General features: G+C 39.1%; 1 protein-coding gene across 2 annotated transcripts; it reads right to left on the bottom strand.

Annotated features, from left to right (window-relative positions):
* Positions 1-5,928: 5,928 nt before the first annotated feature.
* Positions 5,929-16,990, bottom strand: LOC132204284 (actin-related protein 8). 2 transcript variants are annotated; one of them, XM_059632689.1, is made up of 12 exons: positions 16,737-16,990; positions 16,477-16,544; positions 16,243-16,416; positions 15,637-15,840; positions 15,416-15,589; positions 15,132-15,359; positions 14,923-15,075; positions 13,461-13,682; positions 13,254-13,370; positions 13,115-13,187; positions 12,934-13,059; positions 5,929-6,264 (listed from the first exon to the last, which is right to left on the bottom strand). In XM_059632689.1, exons 2-12 carry the CDS (start codon positions 16,534-16,536, stop codon positions 6,092-6,094), a joined length of 1,704 nt encoding a protein of 567 aa, XP_059488672.1. In that variant the 5' UTR covers positions 16,537-16,544; positions 16,737-16,990; the 3' UTR covers positions 5,929-6,091. The 2 variants fall into 2 exon arrangements, with proteins under 2 accessions (XP_059488672.1, XP_059488671.1); XM_059632688.1 differs by having other exon boundaries at positions 13,115-13,370; positions 16,737-16,986.
* Between the last annotated feature and the right edge of the window lie 262 nt (positions 16,991-17,252).

Here is a 17,252-nt window from a genome sequence, read left to right as displayed (position 1 = left end):
AAGGAAAAAGCGCCGCGACCGAACTTGTTGTTGGTCGAGGGTGGCTGGAGGCGGGGGTCCTGTTCGTCGTCACCTCGCAGCTTGCGACCTATTGCGATTCGGGCGCGCGCATCAAAATCTATCTCGCCGCTCAGGCACTTTTTGAAGAAGTAGAGGTCGGTGTACCTGAGGTGCATGTCAATAGGCATAATTCTCTGCTCGTTTGGCGGCCGAGGGTTTCGGCCGTAAATGAAGTGCAGTGCCCGATTTTGCACTCGATTGAGTTTGTTGACGTTCTCCTTCAGCGTGGGGTGCCACGCAGGGAGTCCGTAAGTCATGATTGGCTTGACGAGAGAGAGGTATGCAATTCTTTTGACGCGGGGAGTGCAGCCGCGCAAGTTTCGTGCCGCGAAGCCGAGAGATTGGGACGCCTTGCTGCACACAATGTCCATATGGACCTGCCACCGAAGGTCTCTCGCGATGTGGACACCGAGCAAACGCTGCTTGTCCACGTTCTCGAGCACCGATTCACCGAGATACAATTTTTTAACGCAGCTGGCAGGGAATTCCACTGATTTGCTATTCAAAAAGAAAAACTTTGTCGCCCGAGCTCTGTTGGGAGAATTAAGGGTGCTCGCCGCCACTATTTCTCATCACTCGGCCGGTAGTGATTCTCGCCTTTGCATCCTTGTCAGTTTCGCCACTGGTGCATTTCTTGAAAAACATTAAGTCATTGAAATTAAGCTGCTGCTACTGTTTCTACTGTGACAGATAGACGGCGACCCTGGACAAGACAAGCGGTGCGCACATTCATGCAGTTTTTCTGGACTGGAGCAAGGCCTTCGACAGGGTGCCGCACGCACGGCTCCTTTCAAAGCTCGCCCACTATACGGCATAAAAGGGCGGCTGCTTAAGTGGGTGGAAAATTTTCTCGTCGGCCGAACTCAGTTCGTCTCCTGCAATGGCGCTCAATCCGAGCCCTGTGAGGTTTCGTCCGAAGTGATTCAGGGCAGTGTTTTGGGGCCCCTCCTCTTCAACATTTTCGTTGCTGACCTCCCTGAAGTCATGGGCAATAGCACCCTGGTTCAGTACGCCGATGACGCGACCATCTACATGGAAATCAACTCTCCCGAAAACGCCTGCAGGAAGATCTGTGCAACATTGACCTGTGGTGTTCAAATAACGGAATGAGACTTAACGCAAAAAAGTGCAAAGTGATGGACATTTCTCACGCGCGCGATCGGTTGGAGTTCGTCTACAACCTCGGTGAATCGGTGCTCGAGTTCGTGGACAAGGAGCGAATGCTCGGCGTCCACATCTCGAGGGATCTCCGGTGGCAGGTCCACACGGAGCATTTGTGGCAGTAATTCAAGAGTTAAGATTTTAAAGTGTTTGTGATATCGTTCTTTTTTTCCGATAGTGTGGGTTTACCGCGGCGGCCGTCTCTTTTGATGTCGGGCGTTTTAGCAGACATCTGCTAGTTGTAAACCCTTTCTTCTCTTTATTCCAATGTATTTCCAGCATTATACATAAATTTCCGACTCCTGTATTTTTGGCATTTTTTGTATATGCTTGTACTTTTTTATGTCGATGCATGATTCCGCTTTTTTTTGTACAGTGTACTTTTTTTGCGTTGTATGTACCATGAATGGAGAATAAATAAATAAATAAATAATAAAACGAGTTGTCCGGGCGATGGCTGGGCTAAAGTATTGGAGGAGTAATGGTGTTCTTGATACATGTAGGCCGCTGTTTACTATTACTAAATATGGAATATTTTAACTGTTTACTCTCTCTATATGTTGGAATGAGTTGGAATGTAGGAAATTTTTTATAAAGTATCCTGAAAAATTTAGGAAAAAGTCTGAAGTACCAAACTGCATAAGTCCGAAATATAAAAATTTCAAAAAATAAACGTTGTAATAATGATCTCATATTGAGATCGACAATCATTTAGACGTATTAAACCAAAACCCTGTAGTGAAGATAGCTCTAATATTCATATGTTTCCCAATAGATGTTAAAATGATTGAAGATATAAATGAGTTTATTTGTAAAATTAGAGAAATTGTATATAAATATCAGTTCTATGACAAGAATTAATTTTTCATCTGTAACTATGAAATGTAAATTTTTATTAATATGTGAATGACGTATTTCAAAAGTTGTCAATGCGTAGAGAATTTAACGAAATAAAAATTATTCTGATTCTGAGCAACTTGAGGGATCATTATTGCAATCGCTCGAATCCGTCGATGTTCAATAGTATGGAGAATGTCGTCGCCTCTAGTTATGCCGGTTAGTGTAAATAAATATAATAAATATTCTTATACTAGACTGTGGAATGCCTTGCCAGAAATTTTATAAATCTAGATTCTAAAAAAATGCTGTTAAATGTAATATGAAAATTGTTTCTTTTGCAATTATAAAAATACCATGTTCTTTCTGTAAGATTCTTGTATGCATTCACATGTAAAAAATTTTTGTAGCATTGTAGTGATGTGTTTGGCTTTGCCTTCCTCGCCAATCCTATAAGCACTGGCCTCTAACTCCGCTAGGAGTTGGCTGGACTTGCAACTTCTTCCAATAAATATAGTTTCTAATCATGTTTATTAAAGTATCTTATTATTCTTATTTATTCCATATAAATATATCTAGTTATATTCGGAAAAAAAATACAATAAAATTTTTCGCCTTAATTTCCCTGTTTCCAGCAACAGTGATCGAGCTAGTGCCTCAAGAACCGGTTTAATTTCCTTTTATACTCCACAGCAATTGTCACAAACAGAGCATCTGCTTTAAAATGCCACACTGAGCAGTTTTCATCCGATGGCAGTCTTGCAGTTTCCCACCCCGCGAGAGAAGAAGATGCAAGCGAGAAAGGGCTAAATATGTATACAGCCACTTTATTCTTGACGAATCAGCATTATTTCGCTGAATAGCCCTCGAGTCGTTCGCTTACTAGCTCCCCAACCCTATACATATCCTCTTATATGTATATATGGCCACTGTCGCGGAAAATTGAAAGATTTCTGGGTAGACCCCAAATCTACCCTGGGCCAAGTTTGCCTTTTGGATCGCCCTAATTGTTTTTTATTCGTCAAAAAGCATTCCAGCCATGATAGCAGATTTTTATGAAAGCCGTATAATTTAAGTTTATGCACAAGAAGGGGAGAGTTAAGTTTTTCCAAACGCATTTGAGAAGTCATACAGTATAACATTAACCTTCTCCCTGGCTTCAAAAGATTCATACAAAGATGTCACATAACTTTAAAGGGCGGTCACTGTACTTTTTCCTTTTCTAAAACCATGTTGCTCTGGGATTAAGATATTATTTACGTTTAAGTGAGTATCTAATCTAGTCTATGTAAAAAGGCTTTTTCATACACTTTAGAAACTGCTGAAGTTATAGCTATAGGTCTATAGTTAGAGGGGTCGTCCTTTTTCACCTTTCTTAAACAGAGGAATAATTTTGGATAATTTCATATTGTCAGGAAATTTCCCTTCCAAAAAATGATTCATTTTTAAGATGGGTGAGGGGGGCGGTAATGTAAATTGAATTTTTTTATGAAACTTGTTGAAATCCCGTCCCATCCAGATGAGCATTTTGTTGGAAGTTGATTAATTATTAATCTCAAATTCTTCCATAAACTGCAGGCTTTGAGCCGTAATATTGATATCGTCTATTAGTTTTGAGGAGTCATCTAAATTTATATTACTCGTATCTATCTCCATTTCAACAAACTTGTTGTTCAGTGGTTGGCAATATTAAGTTTAATTGACTCATTAACACCATCAATATTCAACACATTTTTTCTATTACCAGTTTGTGAATTAATTAGTTTCCAGGCTGCACTAGATTTATTATGGTTCCTTGATATTTTACTGTCAAATGAAAATTGAAATTTTGTTTCTTATTGATTATTATCAAAGATTTTCTTCTAAATACTTTTTAATATTGACGTCATGTCTAATATTTTATTTTGATCTAAGTTCAAATTAATTTCATTGCTGAGCTTAATCATGTCTTTTTGTAATTTTCTTGTTTCCCCAGTCAATTTAATTTTACCGTTTTGATTAGCTCTAATAGTTACACGTTTCAATGGAAAGGAGTGGTCAAAGTACTTGATAAGTATATCCATCTATTGATATGCAAATCTGGATTTATTATTTTTATTTATAATAATTTTAATTATTATTTATTCTTCTTGGTCAGTACATAAATTTTAAATTGGGAAAAATAGAAGAAAGGGTGTACAATCAGCAGATTAAATTTTTTTAATCTTTTACTCCTTTTACTCATTTTTCGTTTAAAATTTTAGTTTAAATAAATATGTTCCGTGTTAAGATTTTCCACGTTCCGATGCTTTAAAAGAGCACGATTGCATCCAGTAGAGTGTGAGGGAGAATTCTGAATTGGTAACAAAGTCTCTCTCGTTAGCCACATTTCTATCCCTGCGGACTTTTCTGTCAAGTGCCTCTTGAAGATTATTGATGACGTGACTTCATTCTGTCGCGTTCCCTCATACATGCGCACACGCTGGTTAAAGCGCTAAAAAGGGCCTTGTAGTGGAAAAATTGCACTAGCCGACTCAGTCGGCACGCCACTTGACGGGTGGGTCAAGGTCAAAAGGCTGCGACCGATTGTTAAATAATTTGCTCCTATAAAGTGCGCCCTGGGATTTAAAAATGTACATTAGAATTAACTCTAGTCCAATTAAGCCTATCATGCGCACGCAGCTAGCCGAATACTATACTCTAATGAAATCTGGGGTAGCTCTACGCATTCAGATTAAGAATAATTGTTATTTCATTAAGTCATCAACGCATTGACAACTTTTAAAATACGTCATTCACAAATTAATTCCAATGATCTATATTTTAAAATTATGGAATTTAATTTAATTTTTTTTTATACAATTTGCATGTTAATTTTTCAAAATGTAATTAAAATTGGTTAATTATCAGTTTATTTCATTTCAACAGCTCATAAATTAGGGTTGCAACCCGCAACCGAAACTAGTAGAGCAGTGATTTTCTTTACCATTACCATGCAGAAACAAAAAAGTTGCTCATCTCCACTGAGGAGGCCGGATTTTATTTCAACAAAATACAATAAATGCGTTTACGCGACATTATAAAGACAAATTAAAATAAACATTGACTGACCACTTCAAAAGTATAATTTCCACGAAGATCTGAGCGAAAAAAGAAAACACAAAAACCACCACCCTGCCACCACCTAGGCAATGCATAACACCAAAATGTAAAATGCATTAACTCACCAACAGAAAAGAAACGCAAAAAAGGCACCAATACACAATAAAACCAGAACAAAACACTTCTTGATGTTGCACATTTGCACAAAAACACAGAAACATGAACAACAAAAGTGAACTAATTGAAGCCAAGCAGCTGAAAGAAACACACCCAATAACAACCATATTTAACCATATATATGTGGATACGGACGGAAAGAATTGCGAATAATTTACTATTTAACACAAGAAAACACACAAAACACAAACCGATACACCAATAAGAACACATTTTGAGGGAGTACAAATCACAAAAACACTGTAACTTAACAATAAAAGTGTATAAGGAAGCAGACAACCAGCTGTAGAAAAAACGCCCACTTACAGCCATAGCAATATGTAAAAACGCCGAAATAAACCGGTGACAAAGTTCAAAGTACACAACCAGCCAGTGCATATGCAGTAGTGCCAACCCAAAAATCATAATCTGGAATTTACTGGATATATACCCAAAAAACAATGCAATGCGTAATAATAATAATAAAACACCAAAACGTAAATCTGCATCACTCACCAGCAGGAAAAAAAACGCTACAAAGGCACAAATACACATTAAAACGCTCCTTGATGCCTAACAAAAACACAGTAACAAGAGCACTAAAAGTGTACTAAATGAAGCCAAGCAACTGTAAGAAACACACCCACGAACACCATATTTAACCAAATATTTGGATATATTCGAAAATATTTGCAAATGTACCCAAATAACTTATGTATATTAATAATAATTGGTTTGGAAAAGACCAAATGCATATTTTTGAAAATTGTTTTATTCATACTTAACTTGAAACATTCTACCACACAAATGCAGCTTTTTCCCTGAGTGTCTTAGCTCCGTTATCTAACCAGTCTTGAGATTTTATCCACAACTCGGAAGCCGACTCAAGTGTAGCCATCAAGCTCGCTCCTTTCCAAGTTGTAATTTGTGGGTCAGTTTCTTTAAGGAATGTTAGGACATCCATTTGCTCTGAAATGTAATATACTGTGTACTGTGTTGCAAATGGGGCGCGTCGCAGTGAGTCATTACATCGTGGCGACGACTCATAAGTCAATAAAGAATAATAATAATAATATCACCATAAAAATTAAAATATTTCAATAGAGGCGGAGGGGTGTTACTTGTAGAAGTAAAAAAAAAACACTTTCCAAGTTTTCCCAGGACGCAATCGTCATGACCATTTTTTTTAGACACGCCCCCATTTGAAATATATGGACGTGTAAAATTTGTTTGTTACCTACTTTTGATAAGAAAATAAGTTTTTTGAGTGAGAAAGCTTCTATTACTGATCGGAGTTGGTATATAAAGAGTCCTTCTTGCCCTGCGAGTGAAGGTGGCCAAAATCTTGCGTTGATTAGGTCAAAATTGGACGGTAAAAAGTTCAATGGCGGCTGGCGGCGACACTGCGAAAACAACATCAACAAAGACACTTTGTCGGAAAAACAGGCCACCGCACCCCGAAAGAGCCTCGTTTCATCGGCAAATAGTCTGATGACTGGATTCTACAAACACTCAGGTCACTACAACTGGAGGTAGCCGCCCTTATGGCTGTCGTTTCGATCTCTCCGGAAAAAAAACAGTGAGTTGACCTTGGATACACCGCGCGGTCGAGTAGAAGACGAAAGGCAGCAATTTGTTCGGAAACAAAACGAGCAGACGCAGTGACTTGCCTGGAGTGCCAACAATAAAAAATTACGAGGCACACAAATGCACCTTTGGCAAATTTTCCTCTCCCTACGGAGCGTTTTGAAGTTGTTCATGTTGATCTGATTGGACCTCTCCCTCTTTCCAGTGACAACAAGAAGTACTGCATGACCATGGTGGACAGGTGGACGAGATGGCCCGTGGTCATTCCCTTGTCGGACATCCCAGCTGAAGAGATTGCTGGCGCGTTTCTACTGCACTGGGTGGCCCAATTTGGAGTGCCCGCATACGTGGTGTCCGACCAAGGGCGGCAATTTACCTCCAATGTGTTTCATGATTTGGGTGAGAAGCTGGGATTTGAAGTTCATCACACCACAGCTTACCATCCGCAGGCGAATGGCATGGTCGAGTGCATCCATAGGCCTTTGAAGGCTGCTCTGCGCTGTCACCCACGGTCGTAGACTTCGGCGCTGCCTGCGGTGATGTTGGGCCTCCGATGTGCCTGGCATTAACTTCTGCCCAGTTGGTGCTCGGACACAATCCCCGAGTTCCTGGTGAGTTTTTCGAGCCGGCGCCCAACAAAGCGCCGCAGTCTCAACTTGCCAGCCAGCTTCAAAAGGCGTTTGATTCACTGCGCCCAAGTGCCGACAGTTCTCTGGACTTGACATTCCGAGACTTCTCTTCGACTCCGAGGTAAACTCGTGCTGGTAGCAAAGTGCATTTCCCTGAATTTTTGCAGACAAATTATAAGACCTACAGTCTTAAAAGGGGGTCCCCTTTGGCCGTCACCACTTGATGGCGCTCGTGTGATAAAATCCTGAATGTACGCGAACCTTCCCGAAGGCAGCCATGTTGGCTGAAATCTTCACCCGTGCACCTCGCCAAATTTTGTGAACAAAGTTAATCTAAAATTGAACCCAAATTGGGTTCAAATAAACCGACTCTGAAAAGTAATTTTTGCCTTCTCATTGCACACTCCGACATCCTCAGGGGACCAACCATTGATTTACTAGGTCCATGGGACCAAGAGTTCCGCGGCCGCAGAGCGGTCAAAAGTACCGCGCTTCCCCATGTTAGTATATAGTATAACGTCTCGCATACAATAGTGGTTTTACGGCGCGCTATCAATACTGGTAGCGGTGTAATTTTTAAGGAAACTAGTTTTTTTCTAAATCACCAAGGAGAACTCAACAGAAGGTGCGACGCATGTATGCATAATTAAGAATTAGCACACATTAGCAGTTTTTGTTGATTACAGCAACGCCTTTTCTTTATTATTTTTTTAATTTTTTTTTTTAGGGTCAGACCAAGACAAAGTCTTGTCGGCCTGTGCCATTTATTGGTGGTACAGAAGGCACCACCCAATTTATTTTTTTTTTTTTAATTTTTGTTTTTGGGTTCAACTTTGTAAGTTTGGTGTGCTAGACCATGACATTTTGATAAAAAAAAATTAGAAAATATTGGAATTGCTTTCCCTTTTTTCTACCGACTTAAAAAATAGAAAATTTTGTGTAAATGTTAATGGAAAAAATAGTGAGCTTTTCGACTTAAATTCCGGAATTAAATTCTCAAAAAACGAGATGACCAGCAAGATGACCAAGAAGAAGTGACGGTTACAATTTCCGCCAAAACCCACAAAAATTTGAGAATAATGCTATTAATCGTACAGGGTTTGCTCAAAGCCGAAAAATTTGCATCTTTCGAAGAACACGTCAACAGCCTCAACAAAAAACCACACATCATCGCTCTCAACGAGCACTGGTGGTGTCGGGGCGATTATTTCAGAATAAAAGGCTACAAAACCATTTCATTTTTTGGCAGGAAAGAGAAAAAAGATAAAAAAAATCATACGGAGGAGGTGCTGTCATTCTTGTCTCATCAAATGCTAATTTTAGCCACAAGAAGATTCCAACTTCTTCTATCGAAAATGAATTTGAGACGGCAGGGTGTGAAATTAAAATTAAGAAAACAACGTTGACGGTGCTTAATGTCTACCGACCACCCAACCACGGCACTATGAAGTCCTTCTTCGACAACCTGGAGAGTCTTGTGGAGCAAAATCTGGCACCAGAGAAGGAGATGATTGTTCTGGGGGATCTAAATATTAACCTGCTCCAGGACTCCGCCGAAAGCCGGAAACTAAATAGCATATAATGAAAGGCTACGAGATGCACCTCATCAATAAAAATGCCCCAACACGAGAGACTGCTCACAGCAGCACACACATTGACCACGCATTCACCTCCCTTCAGTGTGATGCTAGATTTGAAGTCAAAGAAGTCAATTTCTCCGACCACAACGCAGTGCACATCGAGTTTGAGGTTCGAGTAGAAGAAATGAAGGACTGGTTCGTCTTCTCAAGAAGCTATAATGATGAAAATTGGCTAAATTTCAAGGAAAAATTAAGCCACGAGAGCTTGCAGGACATCTTCGCCGCTACTTCAGCTGACACAAAGAGCCATTTGTTCATGGAAAAACTGAAAAAATATTTTGATGCGAGCTTCCCTTTGAGAAAAAATATCCGCAAAGCAAACCAAGCCGGGAAAATTCATCGCTCTGACTTAACAATAAACAACAAAATCAGGCTGCGAGAAATGAGTGAACAGCTCCAAGAACTACGAAAGAAAGCAAGAGCAAATACAATCACCAATCAATCAGAAGCAGACAAGATCAGGGACCTGGAGCAGCAGGTGGCGAGCCTCAAAAAGCTACGTCGGCTTCCTAATTAACGATGAGATCAGGAAAAACAATGAAGCAATAAAGCTCAGGAGTTCAAATAATTAAGTCTCAAGGCTTGGAAAATCATCAAGGAGAATGTTGGCATTGTTGGCAATGAAATTACATCCACCACTATCTCAGAAATCTGCATAGACGAGCAAGAGGAAAAAGATTTGCAGAAAATTGCTGACTTCCTGAACACTAAATTTATCGAGCCACTTCCCGAAATGAGTGAACAAGAAATACAACTCGCCATTGAGGACGTCCCACTAGTGGAGACGATATTTTCACTTAATCAATTGACAACACCAGACGAGATTCGGAGAGTCATTGGCGCCTTTCCTGCAAAAAAATCAGCTGGCTGGGACGGAATATCCATGAGCGTCATCAAACAAATTTCCGCTTACATTGCAACGCCACTTTCGGATTTAATAAACTGTTCCTTCGTGGAGGGGAAATTTCCTGAAAATTTAAAACTGGCGACCATTGTACCTATCTACAAGAAGAAGGGCGAGGAAAACGACGCAGCAAACTACAGACCAATCGCTCTCACGTCAACGGTTGCAAAAATATTTGAGAAATGCTACCTAAATAGAATTGACGCCTACTTTTCGGACAACCAACTAATTCAAGGCTTCCAGCACGGCTTCAGAAAAGGCAAAAGCACGGTAACAGCACTCTATGACCTAGTCACGGACTAGCACTCGTCTATCGAGAAACGAGAGAAAGTGAACATGATCCTATACGATTTCTCGAATGCGTTTGGCTGCGTTGTGCCCGAAATGCTGATCGGGAAACTGAGATGCTATGGACTCGATGAAAAATCACTCTCTTGGATAAAATCATTCCTCGCGGGTCGAAAACAAGTGGTTCAACTTAGGCACCTTGACGAAAACCAGACTATAACGAACGTAACATCTGCAACGTTGGACTCCTCCATTGGAGTACTGCAAGGAACGTCGCTAGGACCATTTAGTTACACGGCCTATGAAAACGACTTCTCGTTGGAAAGCGTAGCTGCTACCCTCTATGTCTTTGCCGACGATTTGACGAGCCTCGCAAGGGGTAATGCTGAAGTGCGCCTAATGAATGGGAAAATATTTGTGACTCGCGAGAAATTGTTCTTGAACAACGTCGCTGAAGCCAGCTGCCACCTCCCGTGGTTCCGTCACATTTAAACCTCGCATTTCAAAACTGGCGGTGTTATTTGGCACCTTTGTTTTTCCATTTATATACCGCCAGAATTCAGAGCTCCCATTTGGGCCTTTTCCCAATTTCCACAGCCAGTTTTCGCGTGCGGATCGAATAGCAGACTGAGTTATTTTCCTCGCGGCTAAAAAGACTTGCCTGGAGTCGTTTGTTTTTTCCGCCAGCCATTTTTTGAAAAGTCGGTCGCGAATTTTTATCAGCGATTTTACATATTGATTGAGCCATGGGACCAGACGTCGTTTGTTTCCTCCGATTTTCCTCTTGGGTATGAATTCCTCCGCGCTGTCAAACACGATCATTGTAAAATTTTCCCACATTTCATTGATTTCCTGCAGTTTGAAAATTTTTCCAAAAGGCGACTCGCTGATGCGTTATTAACCTCTGGCCAATTTGCTCTCTTAAAATCAAACGTCTCGCGCGGCGGCAACACCGGGCGCAGCATTGTGGCCGTGAGAGTGGCGAGAAGGGCGTCGTGGTCGCTCACCCCCGAGACCACCTCCGTGGCCGCAACAAGGGTGGGAACGTCAGCGAGAAAAAGGTCGAGAAAAAAATCAGTTAAAAGCACATAATGAAAATGTTTTTAAAATTTGGTACGCATTGCCGCTTGAGCTAATATTTGAACAGAATATAATTCTTCTAAAATATTTTGACGGAAACTTTATGTGCAGTTTTGACAAGTGAAATTTCTCGCGCTAATCTTATAGTTTTTCCCCTTTGCCCTAAGCAACGGGTTTTTTTCTCTAAATTTTAATTTTAGACCTGACATGTTCTAAAGACTACTGTTAATATTCTTGTCTAACAGAAAAACAATAAAATTGAATTGAATTGAGAACGCACAATTATTCAACACGCACGGCGCAAACCGACCCGCTTGTGATGCCTCTTAGGCACAATTGATTTCACGAAAGAACGTGGGAACTTATTATGCCGCGACTTTGGAACAAGTTGCCTGCCCGCTTAAAAAACTTTAATACAATTAATACGGCTAAAGAGAACATTAAATTATGGTATCAAGCCTTAATTCCAAACTGAACAAAAATTGCAGTTCCCGAATACACAAAAATTAACAAAAATAGAATAATTAAAAAATCCTTTACAAAAAATTGCAGCGCAAATAAAAAATATCCGATAAAAGATTTAGCACAAAAATTATGCATTAAATCCAACCACCCATAAAATATCAAAATCTGACCTTCCCCAACCCAAACCTAATCCAAATCCTTCTTAAACTTTTCTCTCTTTTTTAGTTTACAGCTTTGTTTGTCATCATCGCGTGGACCAAAATTAAGGATATGCCAGCAAAAAATAAAGATTTTTTCAAATAAAGTTGAACCCAAAAATTTAAATAATAATAGTAAAAAAATTGGGTGGTGACTTCTGCACCACTAATAAAGGGCACAGGCCGGCAAGACTTGTCTTGACCTGACCCTCAAAAATATAAATATAAAAAAAAGATTTGCACGCACAACACGAACAAGACCGGCAACTCGGAGTTGGGCAACCACCCAAGAATAATTTTCGCAGAAGCCGCGAGCAAGGGATGGAGGCACAGCAAGGTCGAGGACGTGGGGAAGGTCGTTCGGAGGGCAAGGATAAAAGGGCGGCTGTGTTATGAGTGGGCTCCGAAAAATTATTTTTTTCTGTTATGCCTCAGATATCAAATTTTTGTCCGGTTTTGACAAATAAACATTAAAAATTAGTACGCGCATTAAATTCAAATTGCACAAAAAGGTGTGCAATAGGAATTTTAGATAGGAGCCAATTAATTTTTGTTTCCCAAATGAAACAGATTTTTATTGCGAATAAAAAATAACAACCAATCCAGAATTAGATAGGTTCTTTTTTCGGAATGTTTTAGATATAAATATTTTAGATTTTAGGAGATTTTAGCGGATATAGGAAACATGAGATGAAAAAATAAAATTAATTGGTCTACACTACAGACTAAATTGGTCTGTAGTCTACACTACCATTAAAGGGTACTGGATTGTGCGACTCTTAAAAATTAATTAGAGAAAACTTGGAAAGTTCATTTACAAATGATGATATCAGATTGAATTAACTCACCACTTCTATACATGTAGGGAATCTGCAGACTGATTTTGTTTTGCAGCCAGGTGTTGATTCCAACAAATTTCATTCCGCCTCCCACAATCAGCACACAGGAATACATTTTTTTCCTCAATTCCTCAGCTGGTAATTTAATTTTTTTTAAGCCAGATTATAAAATTTTATCTAAGACACTTACAACATCTTTCAATGCTTTGCATAATAGCCTGGTCAATGCTGAGCAAAATTTCCGACTCAAAAATCTCCTTCTCCTGCAAGATATTACCAGCTGCTGTTAACAGTGAACTGGCATGGAAAGTAGGATCCAATCCATCTACCACAATGTCTTCCTCCATTACACTGTTTATGTCTAAAGGCAGAGGGATATTCCCTAGACAAGACATGTTTCCAGGTCCATCACCAGTCACGTCAAGATTTTCTTTGGCTGCTTTCCGCTGTTAATGAAATATTATTTATTCTTCTCGGTCAATACAAAAATGAAAATGTTTTGCTTTTTAAAGCAAAAACATCAATTAACTACATACACTGGTTTCCCTGAGATAGTTGGCGTCATGAGGATCCTCAGACTGGAACTCATAGGAGACCTGTCCATGGACACCTTTTGTGCCGGTTATAGACAACAGGTCTGTAGTAAAGAGACTCAAAGGGGCAATCAGGCATTCGTCTCCAACCTGCAGGGTAACTCTTTGCACGCAGCCCTCAGAAGAAGTTATTTCAAAGGATTTTTCTCTAGGACCACATATATCCTGAAATAAAAAAGATTTTATTCCTGTGCATTTCATTTTTTCTTATTGTTTTTTGCCAGAAGATAATGAAACAAGTGGTTACAGTGTCATTAACGAATTTTGCAAAATGGTTGGACTAGAAATTATGGTCAACAAATCCTTAACGGTTAAGGCAAAAAATTTTTTACAAGAAAGGTTTAGAGCGCGCGCACGCATCATCGAGGGCAGTGATCAGCGAGGCGACGCAACCCTCGAGCTTCCCCCAACCAAACTTGTTTGCCAGAGGTGTTGCCGTTTCTTCACATTTTGTAATTTTTTTTTTCTCATTTGACTTGATTTGTGAAGAATAAACAACAATAATAATAAGTTCGGCCGGGGCACACTAGCCTTCCAAAACCTACCATCTGCCATCTGCCCCCAAGCGATTTGAATCTGCAAGGCGCATTTATGGCAGTAATTCAAGATTTTAAAGTGTTTGTGATATTGTTTTTCTTTTTTTAATGCGTGGGTTTACCGCAACAGCATCTGCTAGTTGTTAACTCTCTCCTTCCGTTTATTTCCGGACAACTTTTAAAATTTTGTATCACCAGGAATAAGAATAAATATTAATAAATGAGCACCAACTTCGAAATGAAATATTTTACAGCAGAATTGGAGTAGGCATAACAGTTGTTTAGAAAAGTAAAATTACCATTATTTTCATTGTTCGCAGTCAAAGGTAAAGTAATTAACTTTAATACTAGGGTTGCGTCACCTGAAAGAACTGGGAGGCATATGACGCTGGGAGTACGTTTCATAAGATGAACATTATTATTTTTTTTTTGTTGAAACAAACTGGTTATGAAGGAAATAAATCACCAAAAAGTATGTAGTGTAGAACCCCTGAGTTTATGATTTTAAGAACCTATAAAGTGACAAGGAGGTTAACAATTGTTAGTTAAGTAAGGCACTTGTATAAGAAGTGAAGAGATCGGGTTTTATTTTATACAACGTGGAAAAAGTCCGATCTCTTCATCTCTTCACTTGTATGATCATCTCCTTGAGTGTCAATTTCTACAACCACTTGTATTAGGGCAAAAATTCTACAACTTGCAGAAATCTGTTAAGAAATTTTATCATTTGAAAAATGCTATGTATACGGACTTTTTTTTTAAATTTTTTAGCTATGTAACGAGTAAAAAAATATAGAACCTTAGAACTGCGGGTATATAAGATATAAATCTTCACATAATATATTCAAATTAGAATTCCAAAAATTTACCAAATCAACATGGCAGAAGTCCTCCTTTAACTTTTGCAGTAAAACAGCATCTTTAGTCTTTAATAGGTTGCACTGCTTATAAGGGAATGAGCATTTCTGCAACAATCTATAGAAAACGACTGTGATGTCACCTCCACCATAATCGAGTCGTATCTAAAAATTCATCCATTTTTTTATTGAAGAAATTAAAAATTATTCAAAGTTTGAACCCTTGTGCTTGGTTGGGAGATTCCATCGTCAACACATGAAATTGAAGTTTTCTGGTCCCCAACATCAACTACACAGGCTGAAGTAAAGCCCGCGCCAAATGTCGCTGCTATGTGGTCCTGGACCAAAAAGCATGAGTTGAAGTTCATTCTAGTAAGCACCAAGTTCATCAGCGCCGACAAGTGTTTCCTGTTGAAAATGTCCGGAATCACAAGGACCACTTTATAGACCTGATGAAATTAATTTTAATTATTTTTATTTATTCCTAACAGAACATCAACAATACCGGAAAATGTTTTCTTGGTATTTTTAACCTCTTCTCAATGGCATGCAACCAAATAGTCTCCAGGTCGTGCAGGACAGATGTAAGAGATCCGCCAACTCCGGCGTGTATGTTAAAGACACCCCTTCTGATGGGGTAGAAGACATTATACTCTTCATTTTCTGGCAAATTTAGGACCTGCAATAATCTTAATAAAAAAATTTAAATTCCTAATTTTGTAGTACATCATCTCCAATGATGACATTTTCGTGGGAAAAAGGCTCCTCTTTGGTATTTCGGACCACTTCCAACCGAGATCTACGATTGAAAGCAGAAATCTGCTGTGGAGGAGTGGCATAACGTCTTGATCCATCAGATTGTAGACATGACTGCAGGATATGACTGACTTGAAGTCTTGCCTCATCCAGCTCAGCCAATATATTTTGATCCTAAATGGTTGGGATATCAGAGATCATATTATTAATGATCAAATATTCAAAATCAAAGTGGATTTTTTTTTTTTTTTTGAAAAAGTTTACACTTGAGGAGATAATCATGGAAATGAAGAAATCAGGCTTTTCCTCGTTGTAAAAATTGGTGTCATTCTAAAACAAGTGGCTCTACCAGTTTCGGTCGGGTCTGCAACCCTGTCATGAGCTAACGTGCTGCTTGCTGACTAATACAAAAGAATGACCAAAACTGGTAGAGCCATTTCTTTTTGAATAAAACAATTTTTACAACGAGGAAAAGCCCAATATTTTCATTTCCATAGATTTTCATTGGAAAAACCTGGGCCATCTCTTAGCAATATTTTGTCAATAAAACACATTAGAAATATCGATGAAACGCACATTGTAAATGGCTGGCAATAATGTGTCCACTTGAATCAAATCCGGTCTTAATCTTTTCCTTGCAATAGCATGGTGCAGGGTGACGGGATAAGGGTCTGAAGCCCTTCCGATTCGCAGATTCTGTGAACCTGGGTGAATGATGATGATATTGTGGCTTATGACCGGTTGCTGTTGCTAGAAGGAAAATTGGCGAGAATATGTATATATTTTTAACACTTAAATTTCATGACTCACAGCAGGTTCGATGACATTATTGTTCATAATTTCCGATGCGGGAATTATCAAATTCGGCATCACGGGTGCTTGAAATGAAATCAACATAAATTTGCGTACTTCTTCTTATATTTAATAGCTATATTTGGTAAACCATATAAATTCAAGATAAAATGTGAGGATTTTAATGTAATGTAAAAGAGGAAAAAACAGCTACGTCCACCTCTATTACCTTAGCTGTAGCTGAATTATATATGAATTATTTAATTACTGTCAATTACCTTTCAGCAGCGTTCAAAGCTCCATAGACCCTTTCTTCAAATTAGTTGGTTGTTGTTGTTGTTAGCTGGATCCAACGTTGGATCATCAGCGCCCCCACCACTCTTTTCAAGGAATTCAAGGAGTTTTGCTATAGGAGGTGTTTGAAAAACTGAGGTGGTTTTTAAGGGTGCGTTTGGAAACGTCGTCTGCGTTAACAAGAAAAGACACTTCTTGAAAATTACTTTTCTTGTCCTGACAAGAAGTTAAAGCCGTTCTTAAACTATGAATTTCCACGATTGGCTAACCAACAATGACGTCATGGACGCCATGTTTTCTTATCTAATAGCGATCAGCATTGCATGACCTTGTAATGCTATTCTTATTATCAAGGTCAACAACAAATGGTGCTATAAAATGAGGTCCTGCGTATTTGGAGGTTACACATGCGCGTTAACGAATGTCTTCTTCCTCCACAAGTCCCTACCCTATTTTACTTAAAAATGAGAGTTTTGAGATTTAACAAACACATGCAATGA

This window comes from Neocloeon triangulifer, unplaced genomic scaffold (assembly GCF_031216515.1).
Source record: "Neocloeon triangulifer isolate White Clay Creek 2 clone unplaced genomic scaffold, ASM3121651v1 ptg000022l, whole genome shotgun sequence".
Taxonomy (NCBI): domain Eukaryota; kingdom Metazoa; phylum Arthropoda; class Insecta; order Ephemeroptera; family Baetidae; genus Neocloeon; species Neocloeon triangulifer.
Note: the sequence above shows the minus strand (reverse complement) of the source record. Positions and strands in the feature narration are given on the sequence as shown.